Source organism: Phoca vitulina, unplaced genomic scaffold (assembly GCF_004348235.1).
Source record: "Phoca vitulina isolate PV1807 unplaced genomic scaffold, GSC_HSeal_1.0 scaffold13, whole genome shotgun sequence".
NCBI classification, from domain to species: Eukaryota; Metazoa; Chordata; class Mammalia; order Carnivora; family Phocidae; genus Phoca; species Phoca vitulina.
Window position 1 is genome coordinate 4,146,048 of NW_022589716.1, and position 27,146 is coordinate 4,173,193.

At 48.9% G+C, this 27,146-nt stretch overlaps 1 protein-coding gene across 2 annotated transcripts in view; it reads left to right on the forward strand.

Moving 5' to 3' along the window:
• Positions 1-26,936, forward strand: part of EXOSC7 (exosome component 7) — a 34,815-nt gene extending 7,879 nt beyond the window's left edge. For both annotated transcript variants that reach the window (XM_032412568.1, XM_032412569.1), the window contains exons 2-8: positions 2,450-2,551; positions 2,848-2,942; positions 11,396-11,561; positions 17,455-17,525; positions 23,092-23,215; positions 24,192-24,347; positions 26,697-26,936. In XM_032412568.1, coding sequence (XP_032268459.1) covers positions 2,450-2,551; positions 2,848-2,942; positions 11,396-11,561; positions 17,455-17,525; positions 23,092-23,215; positions 24,192-24,347; positions 26,697-26,801 — 819 coding nt within the window. In that variant the 3' untranslated portion in view covers positions 26,802-26,936. The remainder of the gene's footprint in view (positions 1-2,449; positions 2,552-2,847; positions 2,943-11,395; positions 11,562-17,454; positions 17,526-23,091; positions 23,216-24,191; positions 24,348-26,696) is intronic.
• Positions 26,937-27,146: the final 210 nt, after the last annotated feature.

The following is a 27,146-nucleotide window of genomic DNA, read 5'->3' on the forward strand; positions in this document are numbered from 1 at the left end:
TCGACCTAGGAAGCCTTTCCTGTTCTGTGGGTGAGGTTGTCAAGAGACAGTTAGGTAGTTTTGGGATCCTCCAGTGAAGAGGGATCACTTTATGGAGTTCCTCCCTGGAGGTTCATCTCCTAGACTTGAAATTCTGTTGCTTTTCAAGTACAGGTCTCCCCAGACTCAAGATGGGCCTACCTCCAGGGAGGGGATGGCCTGGGGAGTGGATGAGCCGCAAAGGGACTTCAAACGGACTTGTGATGTTTATTTTCTCTGCATTAACAGGAGTGGGATACGGAAAGAGTAGAAACGGGGTAGAAGGTCAGAGCTGGGTGAATGCAGTGCTTTACTGGATTTCAGTGTCTCCGAATAAAAATGTCAGTCATGTATGTAGTTAGCCAGGCAGTTTACAGGTAAATTTGTGACATTTACGTATTTTAGGACAGTGTTTTTAAATATTTTGAGGAGCATTAACCCCTTTGAGAATCTGATGAAGCTAATGAGTCTTTTTCTGAAAGAAGAGTGCTTTCAAAAAAAAAAGATGTTTACAAAGAATGAGGAAGATCTCCATGAGCTGATGTGTAGTGATTGCCTACATGTGTATTGTTAAGTGTTTAAAAAAAAAAAAAAGAGAGAGAAGCAAAGTATAAAACAGTATCTATAGTGTGTTACTCTTCATATACGAAAGAAAGGGATTTAAAAAATATTCATGTATCTGCTCATTTGTGCAAAGGAGATACAGGGACGATGAACCAGCAGTTAAACAGATTGCCTGGGGTGGGTGGGAAAGAGCTAGAAAGAAGACGGCTTGAAAATAGGGCTGAGGGGGGAGCGGCCTTTCCCTAAGCACAGCTTTTCTGATAACTTTGACTCCTAGAGTCATGGTGATAGTCCACATACCCCAAAAATTAATGAGTAATTTAAAGTAGCCAGAGTGCGAGGGACCCACGTTGGAGCACAAACAGTTACAGATGAACCTCACAGGTGCAGGGGAATAGCAGAGCCACGCTGAAGGGTGAGGAAGACACCTGGAAAACAGGATTCTGGCTGGGCACTGTAAGGCTAAAGAGGAAAAGAACTCTACACAAATACTATCCTCCATTAGTAAATTTGTTTCTCAAGATTTAACAAATACATAAATACATTGTGGATAATGAGAGCCAGGTTTCTCACTTTCTGAGAAAGAAGTTACAAATAAAACAAGGAGGAAGGTTAGAACCAACTATCAGTGTGAACGCATGGCCTTTTAATAGTTATGTAGATAGACTCAGAAATAAATACAGCTGTGTGGGTTGGCAAACATATATGTTATCTAGCTCTGTCTGCGAAGAAGTTCTGGAAGCAATGATACCCCAGGAGCAATGAACTTACTTAGCAACCAGATCCTGGTTTTTAAAGCACTGTTCTTCAGTGAAAGGAACCAGGACTCCTCGGAGAAAGGGCTGATCCCAGGGCTGGGGCAGGGAGAAATACCAGAGGCTGGAACATCTTGTCTTGTCAGAAGTAAAGATGTGCTCAAAAAAGATCACGGGCATGTTGAAAGAATGCAGGAACCAACCCAGAGGAACCCCCAGTGGCCAAATCTGGAACACTTTGAGCAACAGCATAAGTAATGACAGTATTGGATTACAGCCGCAGCATAAAACAGATATCCATGAGTTATATTGATGGAAGTAAATAACAGAAGAAGTAAATACACGGGGATAAGGGGTAGGCAGTACGTAGACCATTCTGAAATCCATCTTCTGCAGCAAGGGTCAGCAAACTTTTCCTCTAAAGGGCTGGACAGTGAAGATTTGGGCCTCGCAGGTTAGAAGATCTCCATCACAACCACTCAACTCTGCCATTGTAGCTTGAAAGCCACAGACTGCCTCAAGGAGCAGGCGTGGCTGTGTTCCAGTAAAGTAAAACGTTTTGCGGAGGCAGGTGGCCCTCGGGCCGAGGCATGCTGTCCCTATTCTCGAGAATGCCTGGTTTAGAAGAGAAGAGCTGGGTATCTTTGGCTGTCCACAGAGTGGGTTTTGTTGAGTTTGGGGGGGCAGGGGGGCTACAGCCGAGACAGTTGTAGCTCTGACAACACAGACTTCCTGGCGCAATTTGGGAATTGCCGATTTGGGAAGAGGCAGCTTATTTTGTCTCTCGTTCAGATTTTGTCTGTTCGTGTGCCTGTTTGGGGTAGTGGGATGTAGTATGGACTTTGCTCCTGGTCAGGCCTGGGTGGAAACCCAGCTTTGCTCTCACCAGCCGTGGGACCTGGGCTACATCGCTTTACTTCTCTGAGTCTTCATTCCCTCACATGTAAAATAGTAATATTGTTCCTCGCTACGAGGATAGAATTCTGGGTGATTCACTAAGAGAGCAGGGATGCTGTACTGCCTAGTTCCCTGGGGGAAATGGCGTGAACGAGTTTAGAAGTCTGTTGGCGGTTTGGTGGTGGTTGTATTAGAGCTGTGGTTGTTGCCCTTAGGAAGACCTCCGTGTGGATGGCCGTGGCTGTGAGGACTACCGATACGTCGAAGTGGAAACCGACGTGGTGTCTAACACCAGTGGGTCTGCCAGGGTCAAGCTGGTGAGTACTGCGACCACAGCCCGTGCCCGGGGGGAGGACGGGCAGGCCCTAGGGAGCCAGCCGCAGGCCCCTGTGGGCTTTGGGAGTGCATATCTTTCCAAGGAATCCAGGCCAGAGTCTGGGAGGGCATCTGTCTAGATCTGAAGGACCCCTTAGCTTTTCAAAGGGCCACTTCCCAAGTTCCTTTGCAGGGCTCCTAAAAGAGTCCCCCGGGGTCATAGTTTGGGAGAGGAGGTTGGTGGTTGGGTATCTGGCTATCTGCCCTGAGTGAGGACCCTTCTTGCATATGTCCTCAGGGTCACACAGACATCTTGGTGGGAGTGAAAGCAGAAATGGGGACACCGAAGCTGGAGAAACCAAATGAAGGTTACTTGGAGTTCTTCGTTGACTGGTCAGTACTATGCATTTTTTGGTAAGATTTTATTTATTTATTAGAGAGAGAGAGAGACAGAGCACAAGCAGAGGGAGCTGGAGGCAGAGGGAGAAGCAGGCTCCCTGCTGAGCAAGGAGCCCAACGAAGGACTCGATCCCAGGACCCTGGGATCATGACCTGAGCCAAAGGTGGGCGCTCAACTGACCAAGCCACCCAGGTGTACCACATTCTTTTTTTTTTTTAAGTAGGCTCCATGCTGGGTGTGGTGCTCAATGTGGTGTTGGAACTCACGACCCTGAGATCAAGACCTGAGCTGAGACCAAGAGTCGGATGCCTAAGCCACCCAGGCATCTCTATGCATATGTTTTTAAAGACAAATGATTTATATTTTTTAGAAGATGTGTTTATTTATTTGAGAGAGAGAGCACGTGTGTGTGCGAGGTGGGCAGGAGGGGCAAAGGGAGAGGGAGAGAGAATCCTCAAGCAGACTCCCCGCTGAGCGTGACCTGAGCCGAAATCAACAGTCAGAGACTTAGCCAACTGAGCCACCCAGGTGCCCTAAAGAAAAACGATTTAAAAGAAGATTCAGACGGGGCGCCTGGGTGGCTCAGCCGTTAAGCGTCTGCCTCCGGCTCAGGTCATGGTCCCAGGGTCCTGGGATCGAGACCCACGTCGGGCTCTCTGCTTAGCGGGAGGCCTGCTTCTCCCTCTCCCACTCCCCCTGCTTGTGTTCCTTCTTTCGCTGTGTCTCTCTCTGTCAAATAAATAGATAAAATCTTAAAAAAAAATAAAATAAAATAATAAAAGAAGATTCAGAGACTAGACCTCTGGTTTCCTGTTGAGCCCACTTTTATTTTGTATTCAGTCATCATTCCTGCAGGCAGCAGGTATTTCCTGCGTTCCTTCTAGGTGCCTGGCACTGGGATATGTGGAAGAAGGCCTTGGCTTGAGTCCTGCCCTTGTCCTAGTCACCCGGTCGGTGCTGGGCCTCGTTGTCCCTGTCAGAGAAAGGAGGGCATTGCCAGGCAGCCTGGCACATGATGGTTCTGAGAGTCAAATGAAATGGTGGGTTTTGCAATGCTTTGAAAAATATCAAACATAGATAATAAGGGTCATTTGGTCTAAAATGCCCTGTTTCTCTTCCTGCTCTAGTCGTTTGTTTGTTTTCTTTTTTTAAAGATTTTATTTATTTATCTGACAGAGAGAGAGACAGAGCAGGAACACAAACAGGGGGAGTGGGAGAGGGAGAAGCAGGCTTCCTGCTGAGCAGGGAGCCCGATGTGGGGCTCGATCCCAGGACCCCGGGATCATGACCTGAACTGCAGGCAGACGCTTAACGACTGAGCCACCCAGGCGCCCCTTTCCTGCTCTAGTTTTGCAGAAAACTTTTCATGACTTGCTTGGCAGAGAAAGGACAAGGGCCGGCCAAACAGCCTGATGGAGGGAGTGGCAGCGAGGCAGGCAGCGTGGGTGCTGGGAAGAGCCGGGACTCGGCACTTTCTGCAGCCAGCTATCCTTCTCTGGCCAGCTCTGTGACCTCAGGTTGGTTACTCAGTTTCTCTGTGCCTGAATTTCTTTATCTAAAAAATAGTGATAATGATACTGTTGCGATGATGAAGAAAGGAAATGAGGACGACAGAGTGAGCACCACCACAATGATTGGCTCCCAGTAGGCTTTCAGGAAGTGTTCCCCCCCCCCCCCCCCCCCGCCATTGCCTCCCCTTTCTTGGGCTCAGCGCTCTTTACTGGGTTGCTCGCCCAGTCCCATCTTCTGTCTATAACTTCACTTCTAATTAGGTGGTGACAGCAGGCTTTCTTGAGGTGGTAAGGATCTCTATTAGCTTATGCTACGCGCAGCTATATAATATTGATTCTGTATTAGAGTCCCCAAGAACACCCCCATATTTGGAGATTTTCTGGAAGGACCCACAGGACTCAGCATATAGTTGTACTCTTGGCTGAGATTTATTATAGCAATGGAAATGCTGCAACATGTGTGTGATGATTCTGCCCAAGAAAGCTCATTAAAGACTCGGCACCCAAGATTTTTATCAGGGCTGGTCACATGGGCACCCTCTGCTTAACACGTACCAAAATCCCAGACTCCAAGAAGGACAGCACATAGTCACCTTATCATATTATTTGCACAAAGAGTCTAGGCACAGCGGACCATAGTTCACTGTTGACTGGGAACACTTATTGTCAAGTTCCCGGATGGCAAATGAGGGCCCACCTTGCAAGCAGTCCCTTCCAAAGATAGCAGCCTTGGGCCTGCTATGTGCACCTTTTCGGCATAGATGCTAACCCACAGTTTATATGGTGAGTTAGTGTCTTCTGGTCTTCTTTCAAACTCAAAGGTTGGTCCTAGGGGCGCCTGGGTGGCTCAGTTGGTTGAGCGTCTACACTTGATTTCAGCTCAAGTCAAGATCTCAGGGTCGTGGGATCAAGTGATGCGTTGGGCTCCACAGTGGGTGTGGAGCCTGCTTAAGATTCTCCCTCTCCCCCCAAAATAAATAAATAAAATAAAATAAAAAGAAGCTGGTCCTCACAACATCGCTGTGAGAGAGATGACTAGTGTTGAGAGAGGGTAAGTGAATTCCGCAGGGTCATAGAGCCGGTCGTGCCAGCTCAGACTTCTCCCGGTCTGGGTCTTTGCTTGTTCTACTCCATGCAGCCCGCAGAAGCCAGCTTTCCAGGGATATTGTGCTCAGAGTTCTGAGAGCGTATCTGCATTCAGCTTTCTGGCCAGTTTTCCTTCCAGCCCATTCTTGCACCCTGCCCTGTGAGACCCCCCCATACCCCCAGGCAGTCTCCTCCCCTGGTTGGACCTGGCTGCTCTCACCAGCCTGAGTCATCCAGTGGGACTGGCCCATCCTTTAAGTCTCGGTGACCTTGTTCAAGCTTCCAACTTATCCCTTTGCTCTTGGAGAAAGAAAAATACCTCTCCTGGCCTTGATCTGCCTAATTCAGTGCAATAAACAGTCCCTGAGGAGCAGGCACCATGTGTGAAGCACTGTAATTTGCTTTTCTTTTTCACCTCTCTGTCATCTTCTACCTCCTTCATCTTCGGCAGACCACAGTCAACCCAGCCACACCAAAGGGAAGGTGTTGCCCTCAGATGCTTGGCATAGGGGACACATTTCCTTGTGGCTCTGTGTCTGAACATGACTCCAGGTTAGCCTGCTGCTCTTGTCCCTTTCTTGTCCCAGCTGTAAAGGGAGGGTGGCTCCAGGGTGGGAGGATGCTTGGACCTGCCTCTTCCCAAGATCCAGCTTCTAGGAGTAGCCTCTCCCCCCTGACCAAGCAGGGCTGCCTGCTTTTCTCCTTTCTCCCTTTGTAAGTGTCAGGAGACCCTCAACAGGCCCAGGAGCTCCAGTTCCCAGGGAGTTCTCCTGACTCTCTTTCAAGATGGATAATCACAAGGTGGCACACTTTAGTGTCTTCACGTGGCTCAGTTAATATGATCAGTCTAGCAGGTAGAATCACCATGAGAGAGTCACAAAACCTTGTGTTCCTACAAACAAGGGAGATGTTGATTTACCAAGCACCTGCGACTGCCACCTTTATCAGAACCTCATCTGGGTCTTCAAAGAGCAACTCGTAATTGCATAAACGAACCCCTTTATTCCCGTCCAGCAAATAGGAATGGCTTCTGGACATCTGTGGCTGTGCCCAGCACGAAGGGTGCTCCCCACTGACCCCTCTGCTGGAGAGCACGAGACCCTCATCCATCCACAGGCTGAAGGAGAGGTGTTACCCAGCTTGGGGTGGGGCGGGGCTGTCAGTCTGATGCCAGCTTGACTTGACTTATCAGCAACTTGCAGGGTTTAATTATGTAAATTCCCAGTGATTGGAGAGGTCTCAGAAAACTGCTTTTCTGCTACCTCATTCTCCTTCAGGTTTTTTTTTTTTTAAAGATTTTATTTATTTATTTGATAGAGATAGAGAGAGGGAGAGCACAAGCAGGGGGAGTGGCAGGCAGAGGGAGAGGAAGAGGCAGGCTCCCCGCTGAGGAAGGAGCCCGATGTGGGGCTCGATCCCAGGACTCTGGGATCATGACCTGAGGCGAACGCAGCCGCTTAACTGACTGAGCCACCCAGGCGCCCCTCTACTTCAGTTTTGTCTGTTTGGAATGATAGTGGCACCTGAGGTAGACATTGCCTCCCACCCCCATAATTTTCCCTGTGTCTTGGGAATGGGTACCCTTTGGGGCGGGTACCCAACTGCACTGACCCTGACCCCGACCCCGACCCCATCTCCGTGGAGTAGTAAAGACTTGGGATTCCTGAGCACTGCCCCGGAGATGCCTGGCAGCACACTCACTAAAACTGGGAGCAAACTCGGACCTCCTGACTCCTGTCTCATGTCTTTGGTGTGTTAGTTGTAACTTGAGAACAGACTGTTTTAAATCAGAACTTTGAAACTTTGGGAAAAGATGATTTCCATCTGAACCCAGAGGAGGGTAAGAATTTAGGGAGCTGGTATATGACTCTGGGCTACCACTAGGTGGCGGTCCATCTAGTCTCTTCGTAGCTCTGACACCATGTTGATGGGGGGTATCAGGAAGCTTGATTTAGCCTCTCTGAGAGGCTTCGGTTCTTCACTGGGGGAAGTTGAGGAGAACATTTTTCATTCATAGACATTTCAGTGTGCCCAACACTTGCCACTTCCCTGTGGGATCTTAACTACTTTTCACTGTGATCGCTCGTATTTATCTCTAATGTTGAACCAGAAGCTTTAAGCCCTGAATTGGTGGATGGAGCCACTTGATCTCTGTTTCTCACTGCTTAGTGCTGCTTGGAGGGGGTCACTGTTAGTGCCTGATGGGCTGGGGTGGCAGGGGACAAAGCAGACAGGCAACTTGCAGAAGTCAGTCGAAGCTAGCTGTACTCTGGAAGTCTCCAGAGCTGATAACTCTCCCAGAAACTTCAAGGACATACAATGAAAAGCTCAAAATGTGCTCCTGTCCTCCCCGTTCCCACTCATGGGGAAGCTTCTGCAGGTTCAGGAATGAGCACCTGTACACACAGGGGAATGGGAGGAATTGGGGCCTGCGGCAGGGCTGGATGACTGACCACTAGACGGGTAAGGCCCAGAGTTAGCCCTGCCCCCACAGACCCACTGAATCACTTTTGTCTGCCGTGGTCCTGGCCTGACCTGGCTGTAAGACTCCATAGATTTGCAGGCTAGATTGATCACAGGGGAAATCATGGGCCTAGTGTCTGAAGTCCTATCCCAGGTAGACATGGCCTTGATCTCACCCTACCCCAGTTAAACCAGAGATGGCCCAAGCAGGAGGAGCAGAGTAGAGGTGATGAGTCAGGAGGGGTGGAGAACTGGGAGGGGCAGCATTCCCAGGATTTTTATTAGTTTATTGGCTTGGTAAGCAGTTTCCCCACAGCCGGGGAAGAGGGGCTGGGTCATACTTTATGAAGGATCTGAATTGGTTTTGGCAATTGTAGACACAGAAAGCACTTGGTTTTATGCCCCAAGCCCCAAGTGTGTACTCCGCTACTGAAAGAATGTATTGTGATACCTCTGAGCAGGGGGCCAGGATTAACAACAGCCTGTGCGCGCTCTCTTTTAAACTTTGCATTTAATAGAGAAGCTTTTTATCTAGGACTCCTTTGGCCTGCGTTCCTTGACTCCAGTATTTGTGATCTAGTAATAAGTCCCAAGACCAGAGCATCCATTCATTACTTTGACTCACAATAGGCTACAAGCCAGGCATGGCAAACTACACATTCAATGGGAATCCAGTGCCGCCTAGCAGGTAAGGGCCAGGCTGCCTGGGTTGGAATCTAGCTCCCCGGTCACTAGTTGTGTGAGCTTGGACAAATTATATAACCTTTCTGGGACTCAGCTCCATTTCCTCTAAAATGGGGTTGGAAATAGTGCCTAGCTCATAGAGTTGTTGCGAGAATCGAGTGAGCTGGTACATCTGAAGTGCTAAGAGTGGTTTCCAGTGGTTCTAAAAGAACATTCAAGTTTTCCTTCTTGTAAAATGAGAGAGTCAGACTATCTGAAGTCTCTCCGGGTTCTCCCTTAGGTCAGAGCCCACCTGTGAGATTTTTGTTTCACTAGCGGAGTTTGTTTTCAAAGGTGAGTTAAAATGCTTTTAGACAGGCTAGCGAGTCTGTCAGAGTCTCCATCACTGCCTGTGGATCACTGGTAGCTCTTTGTTCAGAGCACGAGTTACCTGGCCAACCCCTATGGGCATCCTTGTCCTCTGACATGGTCTCTGAGGCCCTTTTCTGGGTCTGCATCTCTGTCCCACCTCTCCCAAGAAGTGTCCTTGTGCTAGGAGCACCCCTAGTGATAAGAAGGGGACCCTCCGTTCTCTACCCCAACCCTACTCTTCATCCTTTGTTAGAGAGGGTCTCTGGCTTTTCTCACATTACCAGAAGTATTATGCCCCCACCCCCAACCCCCGCCCCAACAATTTCCTTCCATTTTTCCAGCCTCCTCCCGGAGTCAGTCCAGGACCCAGGCACCATCCAGATGCAGGAGTTTTCCGTGGTCTCATGAGCCTCTAAACCTTCCTCTCCGTCTGGCTACCAGCTATAAAGAATAATGTGTTTAAAGAAAAAAAAAGCTTTTAGAATAGAAAAAATTCCCACTTTAAATTAGCTCAGTGTCCAAAAAAACCCCAGTGGGGTGTGGTTTTGTGGGTAGATTAATTTAGCCAGTTAGACCTGGGAAAGTCTGTAAGCCATCCCTTAGGGCTGTAAAAGAGTACATGCATCAGTCCCTGAGTAATTAATTAATCCCCCCCAGGAGGTTGTGGCCCACTGTAGTCAGGAAAAAGTACGCATTTTAAGCATAAGCACCTCCGGCTGGATTTGTCCACTCAGATCTATATAGATGTGTTTTTAAACACTTAAAAGATGGATCTTAATATTGATTGCTTAGTGTGTAAATTAGAAACAGTTTTTGTTTTGCTGGCTGTGCAGAATTATTAAGTTGGTCCTTGGGAACTTGATTATTTCACCATAAATGAGCTGCTTTTCATGGCTCAGTGCCTGAGTCCAGCCGAAGCAGTGAGGGAACAGCGAGGCTGCCGTGGCAGTGATGAAGTTTCTCTTGGGGATTTTAAATTGGGGCTCTGCTGGCTCATAGTGGTCAGGGAAGACTGTATAATTAGGGAAGCAAAGTTACTGTATAGTGATACACTCTCATTATTTTAGGGGTCATTCTTATGCCTATGTTAGAATGGACTAGACAAAAGGGATATTTAAATGTATCCGGTGAGATTTCTTTTAGCATTACACAGACGGGGTGGGCACAGCCTTGAGCCTTCACACGGGTTTTGCTTTGCCTGGAATCCCCATGCCTGTCTGCAGCCTGACCGACTTCTGCCCACATTCCAGTGTGAGGTCGCCTGTGACCCCCGGCACTGGTCGACATCCTCCTCGGCCCCACTCCTGCTGTTTGCTCCCTATCATGAAGTTGCCCCTGACTTTGTGAAATTGCTGACTTGGGGCCTTCATCCGCCTTGCTCAGGCTGTCCCTCCAGTGCCTAGCATGGAGCTGGTACCTTCTAGATGGATGAGAGCGTGGACTAGAAAGCTTCAGTATGTGATTTTGTAGAGAGCATTGTGAAACAGCTGGTGTCTTACCTTTCTGGACTCTGTTCATTACAGTAAAATGATTACTGGAATGTTTACTTATCTCACAGATGTTTTGAGGGTTTGTTTTTATTAAGCCAAAACCCTCAGAAATTTCCCATTAAATACTTTTGAGTAATGCTTAGGGCAGCAAATGTTGATGCCTGTTCCTTCTTCATTGAGGTAATTGGGCATAAGTTTCAGGAGGCCAAAGTGGAAAAGTTTTTCTCTTGAAAAAATAGCAAATAAAGTAAAAGGGATAATCTAATATTTAATCAGCCGCCAGTCCTTCTCTCTCCTTTCCCTTTCCTGCTGTTCAGTGATAAGCTAAATTTTGTGACATAACTGTCATACAGATCTTCTAAATCGTTCCAGGAAGGTCACTCACTGTGCTTACATTGTGGTTTCTGCTTTGAGAGTTTCATGGTGCATTCTAAGGCTGTGGAAACTCGGGATGGTGTCCGTAATGTGACCCCTCTGACCAGACTGCTTGACTCCCCAGGCCTCCTGGCTTCCTGGGCCTGCCCGAGGGGCGTTTTCCACTCTCCAGAGAGTTTACTGGCCAAGGTTCATTTTACTACTGTTCTCTTGTTTCTCTTTGGATAAAGATGGCTTCTGTTAGAAGTGGGGGGCGGGGGGACGCCCATCACGCACACTGACAAACAGGGCGCGGTGCCAGTCTGGCTCCCTGCACCCGCGTCTGGAGGCTGGAAACGGGGCGGGTGCCATCTTTCCCACTGCAGCAACTTTCCTTAGAGCGCTGGTCCTTTCAGCATTCCACAGGGCGACTGGAACAAAGCCCTGTGCCTTTGCTCTTTGTTTTTGAAAAGACTCACTCAGCTTTTCTGTTGCCTCTCCATGTAGTTCGGCCAATGCTACCCCTGAATTTGAAGGTCGAGGAGGTGATGACCTTGGCACGGAGATTGCTAATACCCTCTACCGGATATTTAACAACAAGAGCAGCGTCGACCTCAAGTCCCTCTGCATTAGTCCCCGGGAGCATTGTTGGATCCTCTATGTGGACGTGCTGGTACGTATCACGTTGCTGTACTGGCCACACCGTCTGCCTCTGCTGGAGACCAGTTGGCCTACTTTCCTCCCGGCGCTTTTTCCCTCTTCAAGTGGATGCTTTCAACTTCCAGGGTGAGATTAGATGGAAAAAGCATGATGTCCTGTAATAAGTTTTTGAAATAAATACAACATGTGTCATAGCACACAGAGAATACCATCCTACAGTAAAAATCACAGAACAGGGCGCCTGAGTGGCTCACTTGGTTAAACGACTGCCTTCGGCTCAGGTCATGATCCCGGAGTCCTAGGATCGAGTCCCGCATCAGGCTCCCTGCTCAGCAGGGAGTCTGCTTCTCCCTCTGACCCTCCTACCTCATGCTCTCTGCCTCTCATTCTTTCTCTCTCAAATAAATGAATAAAATCTTTAAAAAAAAAAATCACAGAACAGTCCTATCATGGTAGCACCTAAGCTTATCCACTGGGCCTGTCGGGGAAGGAGAAAAAAAAACGAGATGCTCTCTAGGTGGTATCAGACGGAGGTGATGGGCAGAAGTTAGGCAAGTTGGCGTATTCTTCTAAGTGGAATGAGGATGAGCTTTTTTTTTTTTTTTTTAAAGATTTATTTATTTATTAGAGAGTGAGCACACGGGGATGGAGGGGCAGAGGGAGAAGGAGAGAGAGAGAAGGAGAGAGAAACTGAGGCACACTCCATGCTTAGCATGGAGTGTAATGCGGGGCCCGATCTCACGACCCTGAGGTCATAACCTGAGCCAAAACCAAGAGTTGGACGTCACCTAGGTGCCCCGGGAGCGAGCTTCTTATATACATTTTCATGTAGGCCCATATAGGGCTCTTGCAAGCAGACACTGCTGTCTTCCCCATTTACAGGTGAGGGAACTAAGGCTTGGAGAGGTACAGCGACTAGCCCAAGAGGTCTCAGCTTGTGAGGAGTGGGGTTGGGCCTCAAAGCCGCATCTCTTTAAGGCCAGTGCTTGCTCTTGATCGCACTAAGACATCCTCCCTTGAAAGCACCCTGTAGCCCACCTGCTTTGTGTCCCTCGCTTCCCAGAGGAGGACCCTGAGACCCTGCCTCTGATTCTGCTCCTCCAGGAGCCTCTCTCATCCAGTCTCCCATTTCCTGCCTGGTGTCTTCTCCCCCCTGCCCCCCCGCCCCGGCCCGAGGCTCCACGGCCTGCTTCTGGGTGCTGGACAGTAACTGCTCATATAGGCATCACTCATTTTGCCACTTGCTTGTTCATGTAGGGAGAGGCTCTTGTGGGGTCTATTTTATTCTTTTTAGTTAAATTTTAGGAACCTTGAAATGAGTGACTACATCTTCCACTTCAGATTGAGGTCACAAGGCTAAGCTGTTGATCAAACAAATTCGTTCATGAATCTAAAGATAGAGCAGATTTTGTGGCCTGAGAGTGAACCTCCTGATGAGGAACAGCCTGGCTGTCTCTAGGTGTTGATCCTGCATGAAACAGAGTAGGACTTTCTGGATACTTTTAAATTAATTTGGTAATGGATGGAGCACAACTAGCCAGAAGATAGCAGCGGTGATCATTGTCTGGCAGGTTCGGGTTGTTCTGCATGCTGACGCTAATGGGTAGAAATAATGCAATTATAAAGTCCATTTGCTTTTCCTCATCTCCGGTAAGTGGGATGTACCTTTTAGTGCAATTCCGACCAAGCAGGTAATTTTGCAGGTCCTGGTTTTGAGGAGGAGGGAAGGGCAGCCTCCAGTCCTTGCTGAATAAGAGGCAGCTTCATAGCTGCCTGGGGAGTTACAGCCCCGTGGTGCGAACTGTAAGGTTCCACCCTGTATCTGAAGAACATTCTGTCTTTTCCTTACCTCCAAAAAAGCTGAAGACACGAGCGTTGTGGTGCATTGCACTTGTCCTTTGGTGATCCTGCTTTGTTTCTCGTCCATATTTGTGCATACTTGTGGTTTTGTAGGAGGCTGTTCCAGGGAGGGGTCCTGATGCACTTTTGGATTAGTCAAGAGGCCTGTTCTCTCAGCGAAGGCTTTTGCAAAACGGATGACTACTGGGACATTGTCTCAGTTGAGAACCAGCGCCCTCCTTCCATGGGCAGAGGATACGTGGTAAGCAGGAGTCTCAGTGGTACACTGCGTCCCTGTCATCTGCAGACCTTCCCTTTTAAAACTCCTTGCATTTGGATTTCTTCTCTAATATTTTTTCTCAAGGCTCTATTTGTTTTGGAAATAAGACATGAGCTTTTGAAATGTCATCCTCAGAAAAGTTGGGGTTTTTTTTGTTTGTTTTGTTTTTGAGAGAGAGAACATGAGTGAGAGCAGGAGCAGGGGGGAGAGGGAGAGGGAAAAGCAGACTCCCTGCTGAGCAGGGGGGCCCGGCGCAGGACTCGATCCCAGGACCCTGAGATCATGACCGGAGCCAAAGGCAGACGCTTAACCAACTGAGCCACCCAGGTGCCCCCTCAGAAAAGTTTTTAATGCTCGTCTGTTAAGCATCTGCCTTCAGCTCAGGTCGTGATCCCAGGGTCCTGGGATCGAGTCCCACGTCGGGCCCCCCTGCTCAGCGGGGAGTCTGCTTTTCCCTCTGCCTCTGCCGCTCCCCCTGCTTGTGCTCTGTCTCTCTCAAATGAATAAATAACATCTTTTTTTTAAAAAAGTTTTTAATGAATTAGGAAAGCAGTTTTTGAAACTATATATTATTAATGAGGTAGATCCATTTTTGTCATTCACATAATTCGTGTCTGTGGAGGTGTTCCAGTTCTGTGAAAGCCAGTGTTTGCGTTCAGCCTTGATGGGCATGTGCTTGGTGCATGCAAGGTAGGGGGTCGGCTTTCGTTTGGGGAGTAAGTTTTTATCTTACATCTAAAAATATACTGAATACATTGAATCCATGTTTGAAGCAAGGTGGTGGAAATCCAGTCTTGTCACTGGAATTAAAAAGATGAGTGAATCTCAGTTTATTTTTACCAACTGGTTTGGATAGTCCTTAAGCAGAGCCCATCTTTCAAACAGTCACTGGGCAACTTTCCCTGTTTTCATGCTTTTACTGTAGGTGCATTTACTATTCCAGTCAGATGACCCCCCTATTTCCAGTGTTATTTTTTACCTCAGTTGGGTTATCTTATGAGAGTAGAAATGTAACTTCCTGGAAATGTCACCCTTCTTTGCTCTTCTTGCTTCTTTAATGGCATGGTTTTTACTCCAAGTGGGATACCTGTTAGGTATGACAGCGTGCAGGCGACCTTTGGTGGACAGATGGGTCACAAAGCTGTCTTGTGGTGACCCCGGGAGTCGTGATGAGGGACTGGCGCATGGTCCGTGGCACTGGGCGTTGGGAGGACAGAGAGTGGGGGAGTGACCGCAGCACCTGGCAGCTGGCTGTGTGTGTGGCGCCAGGAGGCACGGAGCCCGGGGGTCTGAGAGGTTGGTGAGGGGAAGTCCAGGGGGAGCAGGTGTTTTGTGGGGAGACATGTTTTCTCCTTGTGCTTCCTAGCAGTATGTTTTGGAGGTTTGCCTTATGAAAAGAAACCCCTCATCCCCAGAAGGCCAACAGAAGAAGTTGTGCTGCTCCCCTAAAAGAACATTCTAGAATCTGTGCACCTGACAGGAAAAGGTGTGTTTATGACCGTGTGTATCCTCCTCTTCTCCAGTTCTGCTCCTTCCGCACCTCTGTTATAGGAGGGACTTTCACCTGTGTTCTGCTCCAGGACCACAGCCCAGACTCTCTGTAATGCTAGACGTCCCACACCTCCTGTTCTCTCCCAGCTTGTCTGGACCTGTTCACACACCCGCTCGGGCTGCTTTGGGTGTCCATATCGCACCCATTGTCCCCTGCCTCCTGGCCGTACCACTGTGTTTAGCAGAAAGATTCTTACTAGGCTGTGCCTGCTTAGCAGCAGGAGAGGAAGCTAGGGTCTTCGAGCCCCTGTTATGTGCCGGGAATGGTAAGGATGTGATCTCATTTAATCCTTGCAGTCATCCTATAGAGAAGCAGGGCTTTGCTTTACTGAGGGGGAACCTGATGCTCAGAGGACACATGGCCAGCAAGTGGCAGAGGAGAGTGTCAGACCCACACTGCCCGACCTGGGTCACCCCATTGTGGGGCGCACCGTGAGGAGCCCGAGCAAGCAGACCTGAGGCCTGGAGTGGGCTCATCCTTTGCACCCCAGGGAGGAAGGCAGGCAGGCTGGTACCTGCCCTTTGGGGGGCCCATGGGCAGATCGGGTTTAGCATTCTGCCCTCTTGATTTCCTCTCTTGCTGATAAGCCAGAATGTTGAAAATCAAAGTTTGTGGCAGGCCACCGTGTCACGAGTGGGAGGGCTTCTGTGTCCCCAGCTGCCAAGGAAGGGTGGGTGACGTGCTCTCCAGGGTCCCTTCCAGCGGGGAGACCCCACCGCCGCTACAGCGGATGTCAGCATTTCACTAGCACCTTCTTTGCATGAGGCAGACACTGGGATATCAGAGTGGGAGACGGTGGTCTTCAACCCTGGCTGATCGTCAGGACCGCCTCAAGCCTGGAGTAAAACGCACACGCCGTGATGTCACCCTGCACGTTGCATAAGCTCCCCAGGTGGTTGTGATGCATAGCCAGGGTTAGAGAGCGCAGCTGTCAGCGACGCACATGGAGGACGCGCAGCACTCACCCTCTGTCTGGGAGGACGGCAACAGGGAAATGAAGGCGCAAACCAGTATTCTGTAAAAGCACTTAGCTAATGCTTACTGTGTGCTGGACACACTGCGGAGGGCTTTACGAGTATGAGCTCATTCAGCCTGTTGGGACACAGGGTGCGGTATGGACACCCAAAGCAGCCTGAGCAGGTGTGCGAACAGGTCCAGACAAGCTGGGAGAGAACAGGAGGTGTGGGACGTCTAGCAACTCTTTTTTTTTTTTTTAAGATTTTATCTATTTATTAGAGAGAGTGAGAGAGCACCAAGCAGGGGGAGCGGCAGGCAGAAGGAGAAGCAGGCTCCCGGCTGAGCAGGGAGCCCCGTGCGGGACTTGATCCCAGGACCCTGAGATCATTACCCGAGCCGAAGGCAGACGCCCAACCTACTGAGCCACCCAGGCACCCTGGAAAGTAGCCCCCAGCTGACTGGTGAAGACAGGAGTCCTCGCAGACGGTCTGAGTCGAGTCCAGCTGGAGCTCTTTGCTGGGCGGCGGTCTGGGTCTGAAGCACACGGAGGAGAACTAGTCCTCACTAGGCCAGTGAGCTGCAATTACAAAGCCGGGTGGTAACACAGGCCAGGAGGGCATCACTGAAATGAGGACAGAAGGATGTGTCACCATCCACTTAATCCTGTGCTCTGACCTTCCCGGCTGAATGAGCACACTTAAGCGCAGTCAATGCTTTTGCTCTTGGGCAAGAATTTCGTTTTTATGGCACTGAATGCGCAGCGCGGAGCGTCTGTTCCATGTCTGAGCAGCAGCTGTACATTGGGGATTACATACAGGAGGTCACCACGCTAATAACCGTGAACCTGGTGGCAGCTGCAGCGTCAGTGGCCACCGTGATTTACCTGTTTGGAGGCCGGGTTTATGTCAGCACAGAGGAGAGTCACGCTCGGGAACCGCTGGGACGAAATAAAGGTGATCATGTCCTCCCTGAGTGCAGACCCAACTGGCTGGGGGGCCAGGTAGAGGAGACCCACCACAAGCCAGAGGCTGAGTGGTGGCCCCACAGCCAGGGCCAGCGGTGACCTCACCTGCGGGGCCCAGGCCAGCACAGCCTCCAAGGTGCCTCTTGCAATGAGGGTGAACGCACCAGTGTCAGCCAGGAGAGCATCCACACGTTCTTCTCTTTATCTTGTAAATAGCATTTCATGGGAACCAGTGTCCTTTAACTGGGATGGTACTTGGAGCAAGAAATGACGGTTGCTTTTCCTCCCCACCCCGCTGCCTGCCTCTCCCTTAGCTGCTGGAATGCGGTGGGAACTTGTTTGACACCGTCTGCCTTGCTGTGAAAGCTGCTCTCTTCAACACCAGGTGAGTCTTCCTGGAAACAGCCCCGGGGCCTGCGCAGAGCCTGAGCAGACACTTGTGATGGGACGCTGGGGACATTTCTACCAAAGCTGACAGGGGAGGGTGACAAGGGGCTTTAGCATTAAACACGGTGGCACTTCATGGTAAGCTCCAGATTTCACAAGGTAAAACGCAATATATGCATATATTTCTGTATTTCTTCTTTATGTTGTTATTTTCGTAAGTAACCACGTCCCATGTAGAAAAATACCAGAAAACCAGAGAGGAGCAAAAAGAGTGGAAAGCAACCGCAGGTCAGCTGTCCAAATACTGTAACTGGATACAGCTGCTCGGGAGCATGGGTTTGGCCTGTCGTGTACTCTGCTCTATCCCCAGCGCTGTGAGCAATGCCTGGCACATAGTAGGTGCTCACATATTCCTTGACTGGACACAGGAATGTTCTAAAAGCAGGGTGGCAGCCTGCTCTTGGGTTCAAGGGCGGGAAATGGTTCTTCCACTGTGGTTCAGCTTCCCAGCCAGCTGTGTAGCAAGGGACACAGCACCAAGCCCTCTTGGAGCTGGTATTCCCTCTGACTGATCACACAGCCTTCCCCCCTTCCATGTACCAGGTTCTTGCAGGAAAGTTTGCAACATTTGAAAATAAGCATGTGGGTGGGGATGTTCATGCAATGAGAACTTACATTAAGGGAATGGGGGATCCTGAGGTATAGAACATGAGGGTTAGAGACTTCTAGGGATATAGGCTAAGGAATTCATTGGATAAATGAGCAAGGGTATTATTCTAGGATGTTCGTCACGGCTTCTTTGTAATGGTGGGACATTGGGAACAACCTGAGTGTCCCAACACAGGGGCTTGCAGTCTGCACAGCAGCCTATTTAGAGGTTTGTTAATACAGAAAACCAGGCACTACACACAGTTCTCTCATCTCGTTTGTTTTGTTGTATTTTACTTTTGGTAACTCTTGTATTGTGAATATGTCTGGAGGTAGGTAGGTAGGTAGGTAGGTAGATAGGTATATCCCAAAAGGGGCTTTGTGATTATTTTCCAGTGCTCCTCTTATCGGCTACTTAACGTTTGTATGTTAGAGGTTTTCTATGGTGAATTTAGACTACCTGTGTAATTCAGAAGAAAACAAAAAGTTAAATAAATTTCAGTCAGACATTGCAGGATGGAATATTTGCTGAGAATGAAAGCTGTAGAGTGCCCCAGCCCGAGCTGTGCCACTGGACTCCTGGCTGAGATCGGTCAAGAGGTCGGCCCGGGACTGGTGGCCACGGTGGGGCCCGAGGACCAATGCCATTGTAGCAGCCTGTGCTGGGGCTCTCTTGGAGAAGAAAGGAAGTCGCCATCTGTCGTACCTTGAGCTTCAGAAATAACTACCCATCTGCCAGCTGGTTTCCATGGGCACCAGGGCAAAAAGAGAGAGTAGAACCAGACAAGGCTGTTTGGCTATGGGGGACGTGTTGGGCAAACTGTACATCAGCTTGGTGAAACCCAGCTGCTCAGGTTGGGCAGGACATCTGTCGTGGGCATAGCCATAGTCTCGTCCCCAGAATAAGAACAGCCCTACAGGTAGCAAGGAATGTGGACTGTGTGAGGCATCAGGCCCCTCTGGTACATGGAAAGACCTCTTTTTTTTTTTGAAGATTTTATCTATTTATTAAAGAGAGTGAGAGAGCACCAAGCAAGGGGAGCGGCAGGCAGAAGGAGAAGCAGGCTCCCGGCTGAGCAGGGAGCCCCATGCGGGACTTGATCCCAGGACCCTGAGATCATTACCCAAGCTGAAGGCAGACGCCCAACCTACTGAGCCACCCAGGCACCCTGGAAAGACCTTTTGTGGAGTCTGTGTCCTTTAGAAGGAAAGAGGCCATTCTCTAGCCCTTCAGCTGAACCAGGTTGTGGCCAGAGTTTTGGGAAGATAAATGTGTGTGTGTGTGTGTGTTTGCACAGGCTTATTTTTTAACATACCAATCAAAATTCAAACTGGTTACCTGACTGGCTCAAATCGGATGTTACTTAATACTTACACTTGGGGGAAAAAAAGTACTTACACCTTGGGTGCCCCTGACATGGAGACTTTGAGCCAGGGCAGACCCGAGCAGGACCCCTTGGTTCCTGCAGACATTCCCCAGCTGCAGCTCATCTGCTGTGGATGTGGCCCTTGTGTAGGGACAGCCAGCAGGGATGGAATCATAGAGGGCTTTTGTTAGAGGAACAGGGCAAAGCACCAAATCTGTTTCCATTACGTAGCTGAATGGACCACCTCTTCCTTCCTGGCTCCTCCACCCCACATGGGGATGGATGGACTCTATGGGTTAAATGTGTTTCCGACACCCAGCTCAAGAAACAGAATGTTGCCAGCTGTCCCCAGAAGCCCTCTCATCCTCTACCCCATGCGATCACTTCAGCCACTGAGGATAACCGTTGTCCTACAACAGTAGACCGGTTTTGTACTTGATAGAAGTGAAATCACACAGTGTGTTCTCTTTTGTGTCTGCTTCATTCACTGAGCATTATGTTTCGAGACATCTGTATTGTGGCCTGTAGTCATTGTTTGCTCTCTGCTGCGTGGTGGCCCCTTGTGTGACTTGTCACAGTTTATTTATCCATTCTACTGTTGATGAGCATCTGGGTAGTTTCCAGGTTTGGGCTATTCCAAACATGAACATTTTTGTCTTTTTCTTGCACATATTTACCCACTTCTGTTGGGTACAGGTGAAAATTTTGGATCATCTAAGGCACGACTATGTTTGGTTTTAGTAGATACTGTAAAACAGTTTTCTAAAGTGCTTTTACTAGTTGGTACTCTCGCCAGCATTGTGTAAGCGTTCTGGGTTGCTTCACACCTTTGCCAATTCGTTGTTTTTTTTACTATCTGCTGTTCTGGCATGTGTCTTGGTATCATATTGTAGTTTTAATTTGCATTTCCTTGATGAATATTTAAGTTGAATACCTTTTCGTGTGTTTATTGGCTACTTGAGTCCCTAAATGATGTCTTTTGACAAACAGAAGTTCGTAGATTCTTTTAAAATTTTGAAACATTCGGGGCCTGGGTGGCTCAGTCATTAAGCGTCTGCCTTCAGCTCAGGTCATGATCCCAGGGTCCTGGGATCGAGCCCCGCGTCAGGCTCCCTGCTCAGCGGGAAGCCTGCTTCTTCCCTTCCACTCCCCCTGCTTGTGTTCCCTCTCTTGCTGTCTCTCTCTCTGTCAAATAAATAAATAAAATCTTTTTAAAAAATATTTTTTTGAAACATCGTACAGAGGAAAATGTTTTATTCTGCCTAGTGGTGATTATGCTCTTCTGAAAGTATAGAACATCAGCCTGACATGGGAAGATCATTTCATTTCTAATATCCATTTAATCAAGATGAAAAACAGTAAGTGCAGCTTGTGTTCTGAGGCCCTGGCCAGTGAAATTACACAGGTCAGGTTTATCCCTTTAGACCACACTGGAGACCTGCCCCCTTTGGGAGCTTCTCTACTAGCTTAAATAGCTCTTTCCAGAGTAAAGAAACCTTAGCTCTTAATGTTCTCTTTGCCCTCAGGCTTTCTCATCAGCCTTCAGCAGCACTTTCTAATACCGTTCAGATCCTGTTCTTCACTTAACATGGGTCTAAATATGTTAATTTTGACAAATGTGTATCTAAATATGGAGCAGATGGACGCCTTGATAATATTCATGGGCAGGGACTTCTCACCACTTGCCTTCTTTGGCTTCCCATGCTTTATCTTTGGCATCTGTTTACCTGCCAACATGTCGAAAGTGGAAAGCTTGGTGGTTTCAGAGAAAATACAAACACACGTACATTCTTGTCTGGTTTTCTAGTTTCTCTGCCCTCGTGTAGGCAGGTGCGGTTACGCTAGCAGTAATGCGAAGCCAGTGCTGCTGTGGGGGCCGGAAGGCCTGCATCCAGTCTTTGCTCCAGTGGTCGTTAGTGCTGTGACCTTGAACGAGTAATTAAATCTCATTCAATAAATGAGTCCCTCCCTGTGGCAGATAGTGCGTTAGACTCGAAGGGTGGGGAAATGAGTACAACATTGGCCATAGTTTCATTTGTCTTTTTTGACTTTTGGGGAACATACTGAGTAACAGGCAATTAAAATGTTCAACTCTATTTCATTGCTTTTTTTTTTTTTCCAATGAAATAAACGTGAAAGTATCCCAGTAAACTTTAGAGAATTATCCAAATATATGGTATTATTTTATTATAGTGTATTCCATAGGCACACATAATTTTCCAAAATCAGACTATCTTGGATAAAAAGGCTTCAAATGTCAAAGAAAAGTTTCTGATTAACAAGTGAATTTCTGCCTGAAAGTAACAAGATAAAGACCAAAAAGAATCTGATGTAATAACTCACTGCATTCACTAACAAGTCCCTCATCCCCTGTGTAATTTTAGCATGAAGGGATTCACTTTTAGGTTAAGATTCTTTGCTTTGTTCACAAATGGCACCATATAAAAAATCTGTGCAGTAGATTTTATAATTCTTCATAATCCTCAACACAGTTCAATCTATTGTTTTTGCTCCCTTTATGGCAAGCCCTTTTTGTGGTCTGTTCAAGAAATCTTTGTTTACTCCAAGGTCATGAAGATGTTTTTAGTTTTTCTTTTTTTTTTTTAAGATTTTATTTATTTGTTTGAGAGAGAGAGAGCACATACAAGAAGCAGGGAGGGGCAGTGGGAGAGGGACAGGCAGACTCCCCACTGAGCAGGGAGCCCAACCCAGGACTCGATCCCAGGACTTTGGGATCATGACCTGAACCAAAGGCAGATGCTTAACCGACTGAGCCACCCAGGCGTCCCTTAGTTTTTCTTCTAAAAGCTTTATTGGATGCCTGGATGGCTCAGCTGGTTAAGCATCTGCCTTCAGTTCAGGTCATGATCCCGGAGTCCCTGGACTGAGCCCCACATCGGGCTCCCTGCTCAGTGGGAAGTCTACTTCTCCCTCTGCCCCTCACCCTGCTCGTGCTCTCTCTCTCTCTCTCTCTCAAATAAATAAAATCTTTATATTAAAGAAATAAAAGCTTTATTGTTTTATCTTTCTCCTCTATCTCTGTAGTCCATTTGATATGGATTTTTGTATATGGTATGAGGTAGAGATCAAGATTCTTTTTTTTCCCCATGTGCATATCTGATTGACCAAGCATCATTTTTATTTTTATTTTTTTTTGAAGATTTTATTTATTTATTTGACAGAGAGGGACACAGCGAGAGAGGGAACACAAGCAGGGGGAGTGGGAGAGGGAGAAGCAGGCTGCCCGCGGAGCAGGGGGCCCGATGCGGGGCTCGATCCCAGCACCCCAGGATCGTGATCCAAGCTGAAGGCAGATGCCTAATGACTGACCAAGTATCATTTTTAAAGAGACCTCCTTACTTCACTGCTCTGCAGTGTTGCCGGTGCACTTTTGACAGATGGTAGGGATGAGGATGATAAAGTACAGGTGGAGTGTGACTTTATCTTGTGAGACACAGGAATTCTGACTCGTATTCTCAATCTCAAGGAAAAGAATTTCTCTTTCTTCCTCACAGTAAGTGGGAATTTTAACTGTGCTTTTGCTTCTAGGATACCGAGAGTTCGTGTTCTAGAGGATGAAGAGGGGTCCAAGGACATTGAACTCTCAGATGACCCTTATGACTGCATCCGGCTGAGTGTGGAGAACGTCCCCTGCATTGTCACCCTGTGCAAGGTATGTGCTTTTATCTGATGGTTTTTGAATTTGCCGTGGGCCCCCTTCAGCCCCAGTCCATTAAGATTACTTAATAGGTTGAGAAGTTACAGTTGCACAAACCACGTGTAAGTAGCGTTAATCCAAATCCAGTAATTTGGTTTATATTAGAAACCAGTATGTGAGCAGCTCCTTTTTTTTTTTTTTTTTTTTAATTGGAAGATACGATGGAGTCCCAGGAATGCACACGTGGGTTCGTGGTAATAGTAGCTCGAGTTTGTTAAGCTCCTCCGTACCAGGCATCTCACTCAAACACCCTGTGTGCACGTCTATGAAATGAGGGGTTAGAGCAGGATCTGGGGATCTGTTATGTTAAGTGTGGTTTTTACACGAGCACAGAGGCCTGATGAGCCTCACCTCCGGCCGGTGCTGTCATGTCCCTGGCACTGCCCAAGGCTGTGCACCAAGGCCTGTCCCTGAGTCCACACAGGATTCATATAGAAATAGGACCGAGTGGGTCAGGTTTAATTCCCCTGAAATCACTTCACGAGCCTGGGGTATGGTGAAGCATTGGGACTGACCAAAGCCACCTGCACTTGACTCATTCTTGAGCGTGTCTCTTCGCTTGCACCCTTTTGATTCATCTTTGTCATCAGTGAAACATCCACGTGGCTTCACGTGTCAGTTTCTCCCCGCGCCCCTCTGTTGGAGACTCTTGGTGGCCTCTGACTTGGAGGGTCTCTGAATTATGGCTCTAGCCCCACCCCCACCCCGTATTTCTTCTCGTGCTTTTGTAATTCTGCTTCCATAGTGGCCTGTGATAGAATTGTTGAACATTGCTTCTGGTGTTTTCCACGTGAGCAGAATCTAAAATAAGATCTTGAATGGGGAGTGTGGGTTCTTCGCTGGTGTAGATACTTCCTCCACGAGGCTATCAAGGGTGGGGATCTGGGATGTGTGTTACCCTCACGTGAACTCTGCTGCCCTGACTTTGCAGATTGGCTATCGGCATGTCGTGGATGCTACTCTTCAGGAGGAGGCCTGCTCCTTGGCCAGCTTGCTGGTGTCCGTGACCAGCACCGGAGTCGTGACGTGCATGAGGAAAGTGGGGAAGGGCAGCCTGGACCCAGAGAGCATCTTTGAGATGATGGAGGTGAGGCTCCAGCCTGAGGCAGGTGCAGGCACCTGACAGGGAGCGTTTGCTGCCTCTTGCCCCCTCGGTCCCGCCATGGGAATTCTCCCTTTGCACCTTTGACCCCAGAGTGTGAGCTGGTTGTCTGCTGACCTAGCCAAGGGTGGAGGCGATAGGGGCTCTGGCCTGGGAGGTAAGGACCCTGTCAGTCACTGTTCCTCGTCCTCTCCCTCTCTGATCCCACATTTCCATGTCTCTGGATGAAAGTGTTGGACTGATTACGTGGAATCGCTTGTAACTCCAAAAGCCCAGGCTTTTGCGATCTGGTGAGGGAACTGGGTTCCTGCCTGACCACTTCCTGTCCTTTGAAGGGAGTGAGTAAAGGTAGAGGCACAGTGGGGGCCTACCCCGAGTGCTCAGCAGACGTCAGCCCTCCTCCGCGCGTTCTCTTCGGCGCCCTGAGCTCAGGTGTCCAGCCCTGCGTGGCAGCAGGTATTCTTCACGGCCGGTTGGTTAATTGGCTAGTTTCTAGTTTTTTTTATTTAAACAAAACACTTAAAATACTTTATAAGTGCTGCCAGAGGCCTCTCTAGACAACTGGCTTGTCTTAGAAGGAACTCTTTTTCCACCCCCTGGAGAATTTTATGAGAATTCCAGTATGTAAAACAACAAAAGTAATAAGTAATAGTGAAAATTTATTGTGTGCTTACTGTGTGTCCGGCACCCTGTTTTTTAGTGCTTTAAATTTATTATGTCCTTTAGTCCTCAGCCATCCTGTGAGGCAGCTACTGTTGTTGTCCTTCGTTTTATAGACGTGGAAATGGAGACGTGTAGTAGATAAAGTCACTCGCCTACGGGCTTCCCAGCTCATAAATGCTGGCGCTAGGATTCAAACCCAGACAGTGTGTTTCCAGAGCCTTCCCGCCGCCCCCTGCAGCCACACTGGGCTATTTTCACCTTATACACAGGTGTGCTGTGGCCGCCAGAGCTCCTGCTGGTGAGCCACCCTGCATCCTCCTCTGGGGCGCGGCGAATGCGGTCTGCAGACCCTGCTGGGGGGGGTACTGTGGCCCGAGGCCCCATCTCACTGCTCTGGTCTCACCCAGGGATGCAGCCATCCGGAAGTGCCTGCCGTGACATGTAGAACATCGGGGTAGCTGTATGGGCCGCCGTCCCAACCTCTGCCATTCACATTCCAACCTCCCAAGTCCCGGTGTCCTGCCTGTCCCCTCCCCGCTTATCCTCGCTCCCCGCTTTCATTTATATGGACGGTCAGTACCCCTGTCTGATTGACTGACATTTTCTCTTTGTCTCATGTTTTGGTAAAAATCTTTCCACGGTCACTTTGGACCTGAGCCCTGACTTAGCATTTCATACAGTTGATCACTTCCCACTTTTAGACTGAGATCTTTGCGTATAAGTTTCCAGTAATCCTTGGAGTCCCATCCTGTGTTACAGTGAGAGGCCAGGGCAGAAGGTCCCTGGAACTGGGAGGATTGGGCTGGGGGTCTAGGCCCAGGCGTCTGGCTCCCTGTCGTTGCTGAGAGTGCTACCGTGGCACGGTGGGGTTAAAACTGCTCTGGGAACACGGCCGACTCAATGAGGGGGGAGGCTGGTGGTGGGTTCCTCAGAGTTTTAAAATGATGCGTGAGCTCAGACACAATCACAGTTTCATAGAGATTTTTGTGTATGAGTGGTTTTCTGAGGGGTCCCCATGTGGCTTCTGCGTAGGGGCTAATTAGGAACTCGGTGGGTTGTGTGACCTCCTGATGCGTCTCCTTCCAGCGTTCCCTGCCTTTAGCATCTCTGCGTAGCAGCAATGGCCGAGACCCCGTGCAGGGCTCAGCTCGGGCCCATCTGAGCCGCTCTGCGGAGAGATTTGGTGGCAGGTGAAAGAGAAACTGCTTGTTCAGACGTGTCCCCAGAACCATCTGTTCCTTCATTAGCCAGACTCCGAGTCCCTGTGGCCTCCCTCTGCATCCTCACCACAGTACAGTGGGACTTGGCAGTCACCGGGAGCAGGCTTGGTTGACAGTTTTGCTGCTTGTTGTCATGGCAGCGGGAGTGCTAAGCGCGAGGCTAATGGCCGAGGTTGCCTTCCCGCTTCCTGCTGGCTGCCTGGGGGTTGGCGCGGGTGGGGGGGTGGGGGGTTCTTTGTTTTTGTTCTTAGTATGGAGATTTTTCCAGAGTGTAACTGCTCTGTTGTTGTGGTTGGGGGTTTGTTTTCATATTGATTTGTTTCACTAAGTAAAAGCCCTGTAAGGCAGAGGGAAGTGTGCAGTTCCGAATGCTAGCAGGCAGGGAGGGAGGCGTCCCTGGTCCGAGTGTGTGCGCCTCACGAGCGGGTGTGTGCTTTCTTCTGTCCTGCAGACCGGCAAGCGAGTGGGCAAGGTGCTGCACGCCTCCCTGCAGAGCGTCCTACACAAGGAGGAAAGCCTGGGGCCCAAGAGACAGAAAGTCGGCTTCCTGGGATGATTTGCACATCAACGCAAATGCGGGGTGTTTGGCTTTTTTGCTTTTCCTTTTAAGCCGCAGTTTGTATATATTTTTCTTATCTGTTATAAATTTGAGGCAACATTTGTACATGTAAAATTAAAGTATATTTTCTAGTCTGGTTTGGTACGGTTAGAGTTCTTCAGCAGTAATCCAAGATGCCATTTGGTGGCACCCCCCCCCCCCCCCCCCCCCCGCCAGAAAGTCTGGCTCTGGTCTAGCGAATGGCTAGATCCAGAGATCTGCTCCCGGGGAGAATTCTCTGGTCGTGCCTCTCCAGGGAGACTTGTTTATCTCCTGCTGCAGGGATTCAAAACAACAACAAAA